This window comes from Stenella coeruleoalba (assembly GCF_951394435.1).
Source record: "Stenella coeruleoalba genome assembly, chromosome: 1".
Taxonomy (NCBI): domain Eukaryota; kingdom Metazoa; phylum Chordata; class Mammalia; order Artiodactyla; family Delphinidae; genus Stenella; species Stenella coeruleoalba.
Genome location: NC_137169.1, coordinates 34425558 through 34442822, shown reverse-complemented (window position 1 = coordinate 34442822; position 17265 = coordinate 34425558). Strand labels below are relative to the sequence as shown.

At 37.3% G+C, this 17265-nt stretch overlaps 1 protein-coding gene and 1 pseudogene across 2 annotated transcripts in view; both read right to left on the bottom strand.

Annotated features, from left to right (window-relative positions):
* The window catches only part of CCDC30 (coiled-coil domain containing 30), a 173179-nt gene that overhangs the window by 78711 nt on the left and 77203 nt on the right, over positions 1-17265 (bottom strand). Inside the window, exons 11-13 of the mRNA XM_079917435.1 lie at positions 10918-11043; positions 8989-9126; positions 4041-4207 (exon numbers count right to left, since the gene is read on the bottom strand). Coding sequence (XP_079773561.1) covers positions 4041-4207; positions 8989-9126; positions 10918-11043 — 431 coding nt within the window. The remainder of the gene's footprint in view (positions 1-4040; positions 4208-8988; positions 9127-10917; positions 11044-17265) is intronic.
* Positions 9320-10046, bottom strand: LOC307184160 (transmembrane protein 256-like; annotated as a pseudogene). The gene has a single exon. The product of its transcript is annotated as a transmembrane protein 256-like (transcript).

The following is a 17265-nucleotide window of genomic DNA, read 5'->3' as shown; positions in this document are numbered from 1 at the left end:
GTTTAGAAGGTAGAAGTTTGAAAACCACTAGTTCAGACGATCTCCTGCAGGTCCCCCCTGTTCTAAGATTCCATATCTCTATAACAAAAGCACTATAAACAGCAGAAAAACAAGACATAGTCCATTACCTTAAGGAGCTTAAAATCTAGTAGAGGAGATGTATTACAAGAATCAAGCAATTTGGCTTATTGAGCAGCTTCTATGTGCACGGGACCATGCTAGGTGTGCTGTGACACTTCCTACTTCTCTTCAGTTGAAGATTCTGGCTCATAGCATTCTGGCATCTTCTTCACCCCAAGTCCTGCCATTATCCTGGAAGATTCCAAGGTCCATATAGATCACCCACCAATGCCTTGACATCTCACTTCCTCAGTCTCCTTATCTCCAGTTACCTTGTCATCTCTCCCACTTTGCCAATTACTTGCATAACCACACTAAGGGTTGTATCATCAATAACTGCTTCTCTCTGAAATACTAGAATTAGACATTTGGATTCCAGCTTTTCCTTTTTACATAATTTGTTCTCAGTGCAATCATAAATACCTTAAATTCCTTGTCCAGCTCCCTTTACTTGCTTCTTTATCCAATGCAGAGTCTACAGAGTTCATTATTTTAATCACTGTCCAAATAAAATATTCAATTCTCTTGCCCCATTGTCCTTCCACTCCATTTTTGTGGCAGAACCTCAACCCTGGATAAATTCAACTGTCTTCTCATGTCTATACTAAATGTTGCTAAACATAAATTCAGGGTCTCTGGCCTTGACTGGAGCCTCCACAGTCAGCTTTCCTTTCCACTCCTGCTCTCCCCAGTCAGATTTCTTTTCCTTTCTCCACAGTGATTATTTCAAACTTTTTCACTCTCTTGCAAACTCTGATATTTCTATTCCTCTCCGACTTTCAGCAGATGACTTTGCTTCCTGATTCACAGAGGACACAAAAACCATTGAACAAGTCCTTTGGTTTCCTGTCAAGTTAAAAACCCATTTGGATCTCTGTCCATCCTCCCTTTCTTCCTCCCGATACAATGGACAAAGTGGCCTACCTCCTGACTAAGGCTAGCTGTTTTCTGATTTTCTGAGTCCTAGACCTGCCCATTTAGGGACTCTTTCCCACCAGTATTTAAACATACACAAATTTCCTCTTAGCTTGGCTCCATAATCTTTTCTCCTCTTCACAAACAAACTTTTTGGAAAGCGTTATCTACACTCACCATTTTCACATCCTCATCTCTCACGCCCTCCTCAATTCACTCCCATTCACCATCCCATGGGATGGGATCTAGGAAACAATCTGTTTTCTGCCCTTCATTGGAACTACTCTTCTTAAAGACTCCAACCACCTTCTTGTTGCTAAATTCAGCAGTCAATTTTTATCCATTATTTTGTTTGATTCATTGGCAGTACCTGACACTCTTGACTACTTCTTTCTTCTTGAAATACTCTTTAGCCTGGCATCTGTAACACACACTCTCCTGACTTTTCTCCTATTTCCCTGGCTGTTTTGTCCCAGTTTCCTGTTGGGAGCACTCCTTTTGTCCACATAGAGAGGTTTACCTTAGGTTTCTGTCTTTGAGTGTTTTTATCAACCAACATACGGGAACATCTTATCCATCTTACCATCTACTTATTGATGATTCTCAAATTTATCTCCAGCCCAGGCCTCCAAACCCATAAATCCAACTGTTTGTTGAACATCCACACATGGCTGTTCCAAAGACACTCCGAAGTCACTGTCTCAAAAGCTGAACTCCTCTCTCTGGTTTGACACCATCAAACCAGAAAATTAAGTCTTCCTTAACCTGTTCTCATACTCAAACCTCTGCCTATAGTACCTTCTTCCTCACTTCCTATACTCATTAAACCCTGAGTCCTGTTCTCTGTCTCCTCTCAATTCCATCCACTTGTCTCCATCCTCACAAACACCATTACAATAACAGCCTCCTAACTGGTCTTGCTACCTTCATTCTGGTACCAACCATCTACTTTCCACGCAGCAGGCAGAGTGATTTTCCTAAAGGACAAATCTGTTTGTGTCTCTCCCATGTTACTAAACCCTGAAGGAGTTTCTTATTGTCCAAACTCCCTAGTGCAGACATTCATGTTCCTTCATGGTCAGGTCCCTGACTACCTCCTCATTCTCATCATCTCCTTCCTCATTTCCTCTCTTCACACTCTAGGCTATAGCAGCATTGAGGTCACTTTTAGCTCCTCAAACAAATCGACTTTTTCTTGCACATGTCTATCTCCCCTGAAAACTATTCTCCCATCTTTTTCCTTGGCCCTTAAATTCTCATACTTTAGGACTCAATTTAATTTGTCACTTCCTTTAAGAATATTCTTTGGTTCATTAGCCTAGACCAGAACCCCTCCTTTGTGCTCCTATAGTATCCAATACTCCCTTGTTTAACTGTTTATCTTCCCCCATCAGGCAATATGGACCCTAAGGATAGGACCTGTGTCTTATTTTGTAGCTTCAGTATCTACCTACAGTACCTGGCACATGGTAGATATGCAATTTATTGCTGAATGTGATTGTGTAATGTATCTGTGATAAGGGGAGCTGGGAAGTAGGGCACAGAAGATAAGCAAGCAGGGAAACATTATGGGAAATGGACAGAGGAAAACATATGGCAGATATGTAGACTTCATTTCTCAGTCCCAGTGATGGGAAGCAGTTTGGACCAAGTCATGGAAACAGGTGGCAGCAAGGACTTCTTTACTTGAAGTCCAGTGTCTTCTTCATGGCAAGGTTCTCCACCTCCAAATGAATTCACAGCCTTGCTCCCTGGGGCAAGTATCTCTGCCAATTATCCCAAATCAGCTGAGTGGATTTTTGTCAGCTTTGATTATTAATGTCAAATTTTTCTCTGAAAAGTGTTCAGATTGGCCATTTCATCTCCAGTGACACTTACTTAGTCTAGACTACTATCTCTTCATTTGTGGCGAATATCCAGATTAACTGGTCTGTCTTTCCTCTCCAGTTCATCTCATGCAGAGTTACTGGACCATCTCCCTCAAAAGCCCTATAACACTATTCTTGTGCTCAAAACTAGACTTTCTCCCCCATACAACAAACCTATATGTTGTGACCTGGCTTCTTGGCTCTTTGCTCCTGTGACAACTATTACACCTGTTCTCCACTATCTCTCCAGTATCTCTTCCCACTTCTGCAACTAGGTTTCATGACTGCGAATCTTGGACTTAGAGCTCACTCTAAACTTAAAACCAGTTTTTAAGAGGGCATAAAATTCAGGGGCCCAAAACTGGCAGAACAATCTCTTCTATTTTAGAACATTTACAAAGATAAAAATTTGGCTACACCTAGGCAATATTTTCTCAGTTCACTGAGAAGGTATCCTTTAATATGGTATACAAGTAAAAACTGACATCTATTGTTTCCATTGGATGATCTGTTTCTAGGTTTTTGCCCAGACAAAATTTGATTGCATCTATTAGTATTTGTGCCAAAACACAGTAATGCATTTGTCTAAGTCTCAAAAGTTTTTGTGTAAGATACTTTTGGTGGAAAAGTAGAAATACAAGAGTTAGAGGGCAAGATTAACAACAACAGCAGCAAAAAAGGAAGAAAGAAAGAAAAAGAAAGGAAGGAAGGAAGAAAATTCTCAAAACAATTATCAGACATAATGTTAAATAAAAATAGCAAAAAACAAACCTCTCTGCAAAGTATAGTCTTAATTATTTAAAAAATACATATATATGTATGTATACAGAAAAAAGACAAGAAAGAAAAATTAGGACATTAACATCTCTCCCTGGGGGGTATTATGGGTTATTATAATCTCCTTATACTTTTCCATGCTTTCCAGATTTTCTAAAAAAGCATGTATTTATTTTTAAAAGCAGGAAAAATAGTTTAAAAATGTAATAACATACCAAAAAACAAACTTGCTGGGGAATTCTTAGAACTAAGTTTTCTATGCACATCATTTGGAAATAAATGTCAAATTTTTATAATAATCAAGCCAAATAAAATGTACCCCCCAAATAATTAAAGTGATATGGGATTTTCTCAATTTACCAGAGCTCCTCTCTCTCTTCCTTTGGGCTTTGAATCTCTACTTCCAAAATTGGTACTTTAAACACAAGATATTTACAGATATTTTCAGTTGTAATTAAATTAGCTGCAGTTTTTCTCTCTACAGTAAAATGATTTAATTGCTCAAATTCTTCTGAAAGCTTCAAGACCTGTAAAGTTAAGTGAAAAGACAAATATTCTATTGTGCATATTTTTATGCATGCCTGTGAAAAAAGTGTATTGATTCCATTAAATGCTTACATAATTATTGGCTTAAATAATATAAATTGACATCCAAATTGAAGTCTTATTCCAATTTCACAATTTGCAGTTGTTACATAATCTAATACATTTTTACCATAGGCACAAGAGTGCGTAACTCTATGGTTTTAAAAAAAGGGGATATTTTTGGTCTCTGGGATTGGCTTCCCAGAGTGCTGTTTAGGGTTTCGTTCTATCTTTTAACAAGCAAAAAGATGTAATACTCTATTAGAGCTTTTACATTATTATCACATATTTTTGTTCTCAAGTTTTGAGTGTACTTCATTGATTCATAAAAGCAATAATAAACTACTGCAAGAAAACATTAAAAAGAATATTAGTTATGCATTACAGAGAACATATTTCTTCCAGTCTGCTCCTATTGGTTTGGAAACACTTGAACATATAAGGGCTCCCAGACTATCGTAGTGATTCTCAAACTTTAGTAAATAAGAGCGTCACCTGAGGAGTTAAAAGAATGTGGTCTCACATCGCCACCCCACTCCTGAGATTCAGATCAGTGGTTTGGGCTGGGAAATGGGAATTTGCATTTCAAATAAGTCTCCCAGGTAATTCTGATGCAAGTGGATGCTTTGAGAATCACTGCTCTGCTGTGTGGTTTGGCAAAACATTTGTTCAGGTTTTTGTTTTGTTTTGTTCTTTGACAAACAGATTCCTTTCCTCAAAGATTGCTCTTTATATCTTCATATAAAATGAAAGAATGCCTCCAGAAGGCAGTAGAAAGGGTGGATGGGGGACAGTTCCAAGAATGGAAGAGGAATTCCTCTCCAAGTATCGCACGAAGATAGACAAAAACCTGCCTGACTCCCATTCTGAGCCTCTCTGAAAATGCAAAGTTTTTATAGTTACTATGTTTGATTATAAGAACACAATGGATTTAGTTCTAAAGATCAATTTAGGTTACTTAAAGGAATCCTTTTGGTCTCCTAGGCCTTTTCAACTTTCTGAAGAAAAATTACAGTGTGTGATATGGGTTATAATCCCATAAATCCATATAATCTTATAGGGACTATAACCTCTCCAGGGAGAAGATTGGTTTTACACTGGACCTTAGGAGATGGGAAGATACAGATAGGTGAAGAAGAGACTATAGCATATTTTAAGCATGATCAGTATGGTCAAAGGTATAGTGTGGAACTGAGTATGGAGTATTTGTGCAGAAGCGAGGAGGATGGTCTTACTGGAGTAGAGGCTACAAGATGAGGAGCAAGGAAATAAGATTGAGGGGGAGGGATCAGATTATGAAGGGACCTGAAAGACAAGAACTTCCTTAATGAGCTTGCATTATTTTTGTAAGCAGGATAACAGATTCCAAAATGCTACTTAATCACTGATTTTTATAGTCATTGTAAAAATTTAAACATTAAAAATAGTAAATGTTAGTTTCTTAAGAAGAAAAGAAAGCCAAACAGAATTTAGACTTGATGTTCTAGCAAACTGAGAATTGCTGAAGGTTTCTGAAGAGGAAGGTGACTTTGACACTAAGTGCTTTCTAGGTATTCTGGATTCTCACAGGACAAAGTTGGTGGATATCGTAGGTGGGCAGCTTTGCTCTTTATCATAAGACCTTTCACGGCACAGATGCTGTGCAACAGGACCAACTCTGTTCCACAGGCTCCTCCCTACCAAAATTTTATCCTGGTTACATAGCTCAGTCTCATAATCAGCCATATTCAAGTACCATAAAGTATTCAGTGGACTGTTCCACTTTACGTGTGAGGCCCTAGAGTAAGGAGGACAGAGCTTAGGCTGAGAATCACCAGGCAACTTGGTAGTTGTTTAATATCCCGAGTCTGGTGTTTGTTTCTGTAAACTGAGGAAGCTGGCCTACATGAACACACCCCTTTCCAGCCCACATAAAACCACAGCCTATAAAACAGGGGCTTTAGTAAATATATAAAATACAATTTTTTTAAGCCACTCTTAGCAAGACTACCTTTAAGTCTAAAGCACTCTATGTTCTAAAGAGAAACTGGAATACAACTAAAGAATCAAACCTTCAAAATTGAAACTTTTAATGAGTAAAATTTTGATGGAAACAGAATACATATAGTCTCAAAGTACCTCCCCACAAAATATTTATTAATTGCAAAGGGAACAGGAATAACTTTACAGTGGAGAAATCTGGCAGAGAGTACCATACTGAAAGTAAATAGAACAAAAGGATATCCTTTTGTCTTCTGATACAATGCACTGAGAAGGATATAACATCACTTATGTAGTATTCCTGCCAAAATTATGTAACCTAAATTATATTGTGAGGAAACATGAGAAAAATCCAAATTGAGGGACATTCTTCAAAATAAATGATTTGTACTCTTCAAAAATAGCAAAGTCATGAACAACAAAGAATGAGGAACTGTTGCAGATTCAAGGAGCTTTCGAGATGTGACAATGAAATGCAATGTACAGTCCTGGATTGGACCTTGGACTAGGAAAAAAAAATGTCCTTTTGCTATACAGTGGGACAATTAGTAAAATTTGAATACAAGCTGTCAATTAGATAATAGTACTATATTAATATTAATTTCCTGCTTTTGAGACTTGTACTGTGATAAAAAGATGTCACTGTTTTTAGCAAACATACATGGAAACATTTAGGGGTAAAGGAGTATTATGTCTCTACTCTCTGAGGGTAGGAAAAGTGTGTGTGTGTGTGTGTGTGTGTGTGTGTGTGTGTGTGTGTGTGTATGTGTGCGTGTGTGTGTGTGATGCAAGAGAGAGAGGCTGATAAAGCAAATGCGGTACCGTGTTAACATTGGGAGGGGTAAAAGTATATGGAAAGTCTTTATACTATTTTGCAACTTTTCTGTAAGTCTGAAATTATTTCAAAATAAAAAGTCTTTTAAAAGAGAGGGAGAGAAAACCAGATTACCAGGACAGTGATCTGGATCTCTGGTTTTATACTGTATTCTTCTCATTTCATTTCATTCTCTATGTTAAGTTTTCTGATGATATATTGAAAGACAAGATCCTTCAGCTGTACATTGTGATGAAAACTCATCTTGCTGACAAGGTCCCAAAAACAAAGCTTAGATGTAGGATGTGCCCTACATATCTATCCTCTCAGGCAGCGAACCCTATTTGCTGGACCTTTCCCTCCTTAGGTCACAGACTATTTGATCTATGTCCCAATCCCTCAGCAACTTACTCCCTGACTTCAGGGTAACAACTTCATATAGGATAAATTTGGCCTTGATTTAGTCCTCCACTTCACATGTGGTATTAAAATATAACTCAATATATTTTAACTGTTGTGTTCAAGCCTTTAGTCCTTCCTACCATTTTAATCAACATCAAGAGAGTGACTGAGGAAGGGAATTTTTCAACCAGGAGTTGATGATAACCTCATAGGTAGGACTCTAGAAATTACACTACTGGCAGTCTCTCCATTTAGTGTTGGACTAACCCTCATCTGGTAGTGCCGTTTTATACATGGGGAATGAATTGGGGTTGGGACATTTAAACATTTTCTGAATTCTAAGTATAAGCCTAATTTTCAGTATAATTGGGAAAGATGCTTTGATTCTAAGCCTTTAAAGTTGGAGACATTTTAGTAAACCTCTGTTTTTGCATTTTTTACTGTGGTAAAATATAAAAAAACATAACATTTACCATCTTAGCCTTTTTTTTTTTTTTTTTTGCGGTACGCGGGCCTCTCACTGTTGTGGCCTCTCCCGTTGCGAAGCACAGGCTCCGGACACGCAGGCTCAGCGGCCATGGCTCACGGGCCCAGCTGCTCCGTGGCATGTGGGATCTTCCCAGACCGGGGCACGAACCCACGTCCCCTGCATCGACAGGCGGACTCCCAACTGCTGCGCCACCAGGGAAGCCCATCTGAACCATTTTTAAGTGTGCAGTTCAGTGGTATTAAATACATCCACATTGTTGTGCATCCATCACCACCAACCACTCCCATAACTTTTTTCATTTTGTAAAACAAACTCTATACCTATTAAATAACTCCCCAATTTTTCCCTCCACATAGCTCCTGGCAACCAGCATTCTACTTTCTGTCTCTATGATTTTGACTACTCTAAGTATCTCATATAAGTGGAATCAAATAGTATTTGTCTTTTTGTGACTGGCTTATTTCACTTAGCATAATGTACTCAAGGTTCATCCATGCTGTAGCATATTGCAGAAATACCTTTTTTTTTTAAAGGCTGAATAATATTCCATTGCATGTATATACCACATTTTGCTTCATCATTCATTCATTGATGGACACTTGGGTTGCTTCCACATTTTAGCTATTGTGAATAAAGCTGCTATGAATATGTGTGTACAAATATCTGTTCAAATCTCTGCTTTCAATTCTTTTGCATATATACCCAGAAGTAGAATTGCTGGATTATATGATAGTTCTATTTTTGAGTTCACCTTTTACATTATAATATGTGCTTTAAAAACTAAGCCATTGGGAAGCTTATTTAAAGTAAAAAATTTATAGATTAATCCTAAGAGTGAAGTACTGGCTGAAGTCTGAATAGTTATTCTGAAATACAGCTTGATTTATAATCCACACTATAAGGCAATTTATTCTATAATAATAAAAGAAACTCCAATTTCCAAGTTATCTTTTACTGAAATTAGTTTCCTTTTATCTTATCCTCATAAAAGATATGTCATACATCAAACATTTAAATACGTAATAATTTAGTCTCACCTTTGTTTCTAATTCAGAATTCTCTCTTTGTAGCAGGTCATACGCTATTAAAAAATGGTCTCTGTCTTCTTCTGCCCCTGGAAGACTTTGAATTTCATTATAAAGGCATATAAGTTCTGACTTTGACTTTTGCAATTCCTGATTAAGAAATGACAATATTTAGTAGAATAAAATAAGACTTTCAATAGAAAAGGTATACTATTGCTAAAAAGGAATCTTTGAAATGATTCTAACAAATTTTTTGCTTTAAATATTTCAACCTGTCCTCTGGCAGACAGATTCCTTTCTTTAGTAAAGCAAAGATTCCTTAAATCAATTAATTAAACTATGCATTCTTTTTCTAAATTTGCCTTTCTCTTCTAATGCCCTCCCTGCTCCAATTCTGAAAAAAAGTACCCAGAAATTAAACACAAGGAAACTCAAAGAGCCAAGGCAAGCCAGCCCAAGAGTAGCAGGCTCCCTCCTGCAGTGGCCAAAGTCTGGGCACTGGGGTCTCCACACAGAGCCTGATAGTAAAAGCTGGTGGAGCATAAGATAGTTCTAGAAGCTAGCAGCAACCGGCCCAGAGGGGCTTTCTGCACAGGGGCAACCCTAACAGGGTGTGGCTGGGTAAGAAGTGTTGTTTGTTGGTCTTGTCAAAGAGCTCCTTCCCACAGACAACCAGGAACTGGGCTCCATGTGCCCTGTAGGAGGCCAAGCCTAAGGCCCTGGCTCTGGACAAGGCACCCAGGCAGTGGAAAGCAGCCCCTGGACCGGCCATGGTTATGGATGGTCACATGCCATAAGCATTCTTAATTTCTATCATTTATAGGTTCAAAGACTGGGTTTCTAGTTATCCCTACTTTGCGCAAGGCTTGTATAGAGGGAAATCTTCAGCAACTCCTTCATTAGTTATATTACCTGTTTTAAAATGTATCTTTTTAAAGTTACTTTTTATAGGACAGGTGCTGTGTGGTTTACCTTTAATCTTGTGACAACCCCATAAGGTAGGGTTATTGAAACTGAGGCTCAGAGAACTAAAGTGATCTGCTTAAATTCATATAGCCAGGAAGTGGAAAAGTTGAGATCCAAACTGTCTGACTGACTTCAAACACTGTGTTCTTCACTACAAATTACACTGTCTTACTTAATAATGCATATTCAGTGACTTAATCAACTAGTGTTTCCTCTAATCCTCTGATTTTTTTCCATATTCATGAGAGAAAACATTTTAGTTAGATGTAATTTTAATCAAATTTCTGCATTGATGACATGGAATATGCAGTGTTTGATTGGTGGATGAGGGGGCCTGAGAGTCAGGCCATGGTGTCCTATGAAGGAACAGGTGACATAAAATTTATTTAGGAGAGGAGCTACTTGGTATATTCCTAAAGGCTTGAGATCAGAGAGGGAGGAAAGTGTTGATGAGGAAGGCACTGGGCAAAAAGGAAAGAAGGTAGGGAGTGGCCACCCAAAACCATAGCAAGAGGGCAAGTAGTATCAATGTCCTACCTCATTTCATGGAAAATTCCTATAAGTCATCAGCATGGGATATAGAGTATTGTGCTAGCTCTCACCCACCCTGCAAACTGATTGTCACCGTCCTCTAAATTAGTGATCTAGACTTCCATGAACTCACTTCCAGGTCTCTCTTCCAAATATAGGCTGGTATGTCTGCTGATAGACTTTTCCAAGATGGTACGACCAGCAGTTAAAAGGAGAGACAAGTCCGGGCCACTATGACCACCATAATAATCAAATCCCTTCTACTTAAAGGACTCTTTTTGGGTAGTGTTGGAACTCAGCCTGGAGAAACAACAGTCACCCCATTGTTACTGGTATAAATAATATTCTATAGCTACAATTTATTTTAAAATAAAAATGAATAACATGAAATCCCTAAATTACAACTGCAAAAAGAGGAAAATAACATCTTGAATGGCAAAATACCTCACTTTCAACTTTCAAAGCCTTCTGCACAGTATTAAGATCAGATGTCAATTGCTTTTTCCTTTCTCTCTCTTCTGACAACTCACTTTCAAATAGTTCAATTTTTTCTTGGCTCATTTTCAATATCTGCAAAAAGTATTTTACATAATTAATTCTACATACAATAATCATATATACTATAAGTTCTGATAATACTTTTCTGCCTAAACAATTATAAAGTCATCTAGGGGAGAGACAAACCTGGGAAAAAATAGTTCATGGTACCATAGCTCATAAGATAGGTTTTCCTCTCTAAGCCTGTTTTCTCAACTGTAAAATGGAAGTAATACTTGTCCTATGTACATTATAGCCATCAGAGTAGGAGTCAAATGTGATTTTGAAAGTATTTTGTAAGTTTTAAGCACCTACCAAATATAAGGAATTTTTATTTTATTCGGTGAGAATTTTATCTTACCAAATTGATGATAATAATAATAATTTCAAAAATAATGAGAGCAACGACTATTTTATTTATTTAGTGCTTACCATATGTCAGACATTGTAGTAAATGCTTTACATGTATTATCTAATTTTATTTCCCAGTACCCCTATGAGATTAGAACTATTATTGTATTCTTTTTTAGAGAGAACATAAGTGAGGCTCAGATAGATTAGGTAATTTGTGCAAGGTCACACAGTCAGGACTGGGATTCAAACCAAGGCTAATTTATAAGCCCTTGCTCTTATTTTTATTTTATTTAAAAACAACTGAGGTATAATTGACATAGCACATTATATTAGTCCCAGGTGTACTACTACATAATGATTCAATATTTGTATATTTTGCAAAATGATCACCACAATAGTTCCATTAACATCCATCATCACACAGAGTTGTGATTTTTCCCCTACTTTCAAATATGTAATACAATCTTATTAATTATAGTCACCATGCTTTACATTATATCCCCATGACATTCATTTTATAACTGGAAATTCGTACTTTTTGATTTCCTTCATCCATTTCACCCACTCCCAACTCCTTGCTTCAGGCAACAACCAATCTGTTCTCTACATCCATGATTTTTCTGTAATTTTTTTTTTTAAGATTCCACATGTGAGATCATATGGTATTTATCTCTTTCTGTCTTATTTCATTTAGCATAATTCCCTCAAATTCTGCATGTTCCTCAATTCTGCATGTTGTTGCAAATGGCAAGATTTCAGTATTTTTTAATGGCTGAATAATATTTCATTGTGTACATATACCACATTTTCTTTTTCCATTCATCCCTTGATGGACACTTGGGGTGTTTCCATGTATTTATTATTGTAAATAGTGCTGGAAGGAACATGGGGGTGCATATCTTTTCAAATTAGTGATTTTGTTTTCTTTGGATAAATACCCAGACGTGGAATTGCTGGATCATATGGTAGTTCTATTTTTAATTTTTTGAGAAATCTCCATAATGTGCTGCACCAATCTCCATAGTGGCTGCACCAATTTACATCTCCACCAACAGTGCACAGGGTTTCCTTTTCTCTACATCTTCACCAACACTTGTTATTTCATGTCTTTTTGATAACAGCCGTCCTAACAAGTGTGAGGTGATATCTCATTGTGGTTTTGATTTGCATTTCCCTGATGACTGGTGATATTGAACATCTTTTCATGTGCCTGTTGGCCATCTGTATGTCTTCTTTGGGAAAATGTCTATTCAGACTCTTGGCCCATTTTTTAATCAATTTTTTTTTGCTATTGAGTTGTATGAGTTCTTCATATATTTTGGATATTAACCCCTTGTCAGATATATGATTGGCAAATATTTTCTCCCATTTGGTAGATTGTCTTTTCATTTTATTGATACTTTCCTTTGCTGTGCAGAAGCTTCTTAGTTTGACATAGTCCCACTTGTTTATTTTTGGTGCAAAAAATCATCACCAAGACTGATGTCAAGGAGCCTACCGCCTGTTTTCTTCTAGGAGTTTTATGACTTTAGGACCTACATTCAAGTTGTTAATCCATCTTGAGTTAATTTTTGTGTATGATGTAATATAGTGCTCCAGTTTCATTCTCTTGCATATAGCTGTCCAGTTTTTCCAGCACCACTTATTGACGAGACCGTCCTCTCCCCATTGTATACTCTTGGCTCCTTTCATAAATTAATTGACCGTATATTTGTGGATTTACTTCTGGGCTCTCTGTTCTGTTCCACTGATCTATGTGTCTGTTTTTATGCCAATACAATAGTGTTTTGATTACTACAGCTTTTAAGATAGTTTGAAATCAGGGAGTATAATGCCTCCAGCTTTGTTGTTCTTTCTCAAGATTGCTTTGGCTATTCAGGGTCTTTTGTGGTTCCAGACAAATTTGAGGACTATTTGTTCTATGTCTGTGAAAAATGCCATTGGGAATTGTGATAGGGATTGTACTGAATCCGCACATTGCTTTGGATAGTATGGACATTTTCACAATATTAATTCTTCCAATCCATGAGCATGGAATATCTTACCATTTATTTGTGTTTTCATTTCTTTCATCAATGTTTTATAGTTTTCAGTGTATAGGTCTTACACCTCTTTGGTTAAATTTATTCCTAGGTATTTTATTCTTTTTGATGCAATTGTAAATGTGATTGTTTTCTTTATTTCTCTTTCTGATATTTGTTATTTGTTATTGTGCAATAGATTTTTGTGTATTGATTTTGTATGCAACTTTATTGGATTTATTTACTAGTTCTAACAGTTTTTTGTTGTAGTCTTTAAGGTTTTCTGTGTATAATATCATGCCATCTGCAAATAGTGACAGTTTTACTTCTTCCTTTCCAATTTGGATGCCTTTTATTTCTTTTTCTTCTCTGATTGCTCTGGCTAGGACTTCCAATACTACATTGAATAAAAGTGGCAAGACTGGACATCCTTGCCTTATTCCTGATCTTAGAGAAGAAGCTTTCAGCTTTTCACTGTTGAGTATGATGTAAGCTGTGGTCTTGTCATATATGGCATTTATGATGTTGAGGTACATTCCCTCTATACCCACTTTGTTGAGAGTTTTTATCATAAATGGATGTTGAATATTTTCAAAAGCTTTTTCTGTATCTGTTGATGCATAGTATAATTTTTATCCCTCATTTTGTTAATGTGTTGTATCACACTGATTGATTTACAGCTGTTGAACCATCCTTGCAGCCTTGGAATGAATCCTACTTGGTCATGGTGTATGATCCTTTTAATGTATTGTTGAATTCGGTTTGCTAATACTTTGTTGAGGATTTTTGCATCTATGTGCATCAGGGAAATTGGCCTGCAATTTTCTTTTCTTGTGGTTCCTTGTTTGGTTTTGGTAACAGGGTAATGCTGGCTTCATAAAATGAATTTGAAGGTGTTCCCTCCTATTTTTTGGAAGATTGGTATTAATTCTTCTTTGAATGTTCGGTAGAATTCACCAATGAAACTGTCTAGCTGTTACTTTTATTTATTTTTTATTTATTTAAAAATATTTATTTATTTAAAAATATTTATTTATTTATTTATTTATATTTACTTATTTTGGCTGTGCCGGGTCTTAGTTGCAGTACACAGGATCCTTAGTTGCAGCATGCGGACTCTTAGTTACGACATGCAGACTTCTTAGTTGCAGCATGCAGACTCTTAGTTACAGCATACATGTGGGATCTAGTTCCCTGACCAGGGATCGAACCCAGGCCTCCTGCACTGGGAGCATGGAGTCTTACCCACTGGACCACCAGGGAAGTCCCTAGCCCTTACTTTTAATATCTACTTCATTCAGACTTGCCAAAGTGTATTTTCTTTTGTGTAGAAAAACCTATTAGGAACTTAATTTGAGGTCAAAATGCAGCCTAGTGAATACAGAGTGAGAATCGAGAGAATTTCCTTAATATTGCCATGAAGCTGCAGAATCTTCTCCGCTGGCAGAGCAAACCTGTCAAGTGAACTAACTGCATATTTGGATTGGCCAGTCAGGGAGCAGTATGAAACTGACAAGTCCATACTCTCTAACTTGGGAATTGCGTAATGATATGTCGGAAAAGAGTCCTAGCAGATCTGTCCTACTATTTAGCAACAGTGGGACCCTGAGCCAGTTACCTAACTTTTGTTAGTCTCAGTTTCCTCCTCTGAAAAATAGGGATAATGATGGGCACCTCGATTGTACAAAGAATATGTAAATGGCAGTTTATATTATTATTGGATTGTTCTGAATTTTCACATTTACTCTTTAGTTGGACAACACCTTTAAATCATCCTTACAATTTCAACATACTAGTTTATCCTAAATACATTTTTAATGGGCTCCTTCCTGAATGACTAATCCTGGAAGGTTTTCTGTAACCACTGATCACAATCATAGGATGTAGATCTACCATACATTTTGTCTATTTTCAGTAATTCTTAAGCAACCTTATGGAGTCTGCCTCATCTGTATTAGAAAATGTAACTGAAAGTGATCTTTTTATTTCTTACCTCATTCAAATCTTGTACTTTCACTGTCTCTTGACCTTTCATACTGGTTTCTCGTCTGTCTTCCTATATTACTGATAATTCAGGCTCTAAGAGGGAAATCTTAATCCAAATAAACCATCAGTTAAAATACATACGCGGGCTTCCCTGGTGGCACAGTGGTTGGGAGTCCACCTGCCGATGCAGGGGACACGGGTTCGTGCCCCGGTCCAGGAGTATCCCACATGCCGGGGAGTGGCTGGGCCCGTGAGCCATGGCCGCTGAGCTTGCGCGTCCGGAGCCTGTGCTCCGCAACGGGAGAGGCCACGGCAGTGAGAGGCCCGCGTACCGCAAAACAACACACACACAAAAAACCAAAAAAACCCACATATGCATATGTGTTATTTTTTAAAAATACTGAAAAGATAAGCTACATTTCTTAAGTGTCTTTTCCAGAGGCTAACCCCTGAAATCTCCCTTACCAACAAGTTTTACATTTTTTCTGGTCTTGGATCCTTTGAAGAGTTGCTTTATTATGTATTTGAGCCCTTGCTCTGTTTGCAACTTAACGAAAGGGAACAAGTACTATTAGAAAAACATACTAGAGAATCCTGATGATTCTGAATTAATCAAGCTGATAATTTACCTTATTTTTTTTTTAACTTTACGAAAGTAATTTGTTATTGTTGATTGGCCCAGTAACAAACGCAAAGGAGATTTATGAGTATTTAGATGTAATTCAGAAACAGAAGACACCAACATCGATATCACTTATTACTTTTATTCAGAATTAGGTTTCAAAAGAAACTTCAATTTGAAGTTTTTAATTTAATTCAGAGATAAAAATATTCCTTTACTTAGGCTGAAGAAAGGAAAGCGTTGATTCACCAAAGATTTTTACCTAACTAAATTTGGGGGAAAGTATTCTGGAGTTTGCCTATATTTCTAGGTTCATAACTTACTGCTAGATGTGTATTTAACCTACAGATTAAAAAAATAAATTCATTAGTTTAGTAAAGTTGGTTATCAATAATTTACCTTTCTTGTGTTTAATATCAATGAAACAGAAATAGCAATCCCAAATTGATGAGTTAGAAAAAATGGGGAATGCTACTGGAAAAACGGATGCTAAAACCCAAGTGTAACTTTTATACATCCTCCTGTCCAGTGGTATGGACAAAACACCTACTTAAAAATCATGTTGACTTAGTAGTAGTGCACAAGGATATAGGGAAGGATATATCTTTTCCCCAGATCAGCTTCTCCCTCTGCATTAGCTGCCGTCTGCACTGGCGAACATTTCTGCACATCCACACATGACATGCTACTTAGTCCCACCCTTACCACCTGTGATTTCCCAGTGCCAAGTGCAGGAAATGTTTCAACTCTTAAAAATGAAAACTCCCCCCATTTCTTTTGTGTTTTCTCAGGACAAGAATGTCATGTATTTTAATGCTATAACTTTTAAGAGATAGATTTTCAAAAGAATATATATTTGAAATTTACCATAATTTGTGGCACACTAAATACAGTCATGCATTTAGGCAATTTATGTACTTCATGAGACCGACGATCAAAGTTTAAAGCAGAAAAACACAGGGAAGGGGCCGCAATAATGTGAGAAATGAGCAATGGGATATACAGACCTCTAGGCAGCTGAAGGGAGCCTCTTACCTCACCTGTCAGCCAGCAGTAAGCAAAGAGGAGAACTAACGGACTTCTAGGGAATCCCGTCACTAGCACAGGGTAGCCGCCGACAGCTGTGGGGAACGGTGTAACAGCTCAGAATTTTCCACTTTCAGTGTTCTACTGTCTGAAAGGTGGGGGCCATCTAATACTCTGAACCAAATTGTGTCTCCCAGGCACCGTGTGACTAGAGTTACTGCCATCTCCCCATGTGCTTGTGTTGTG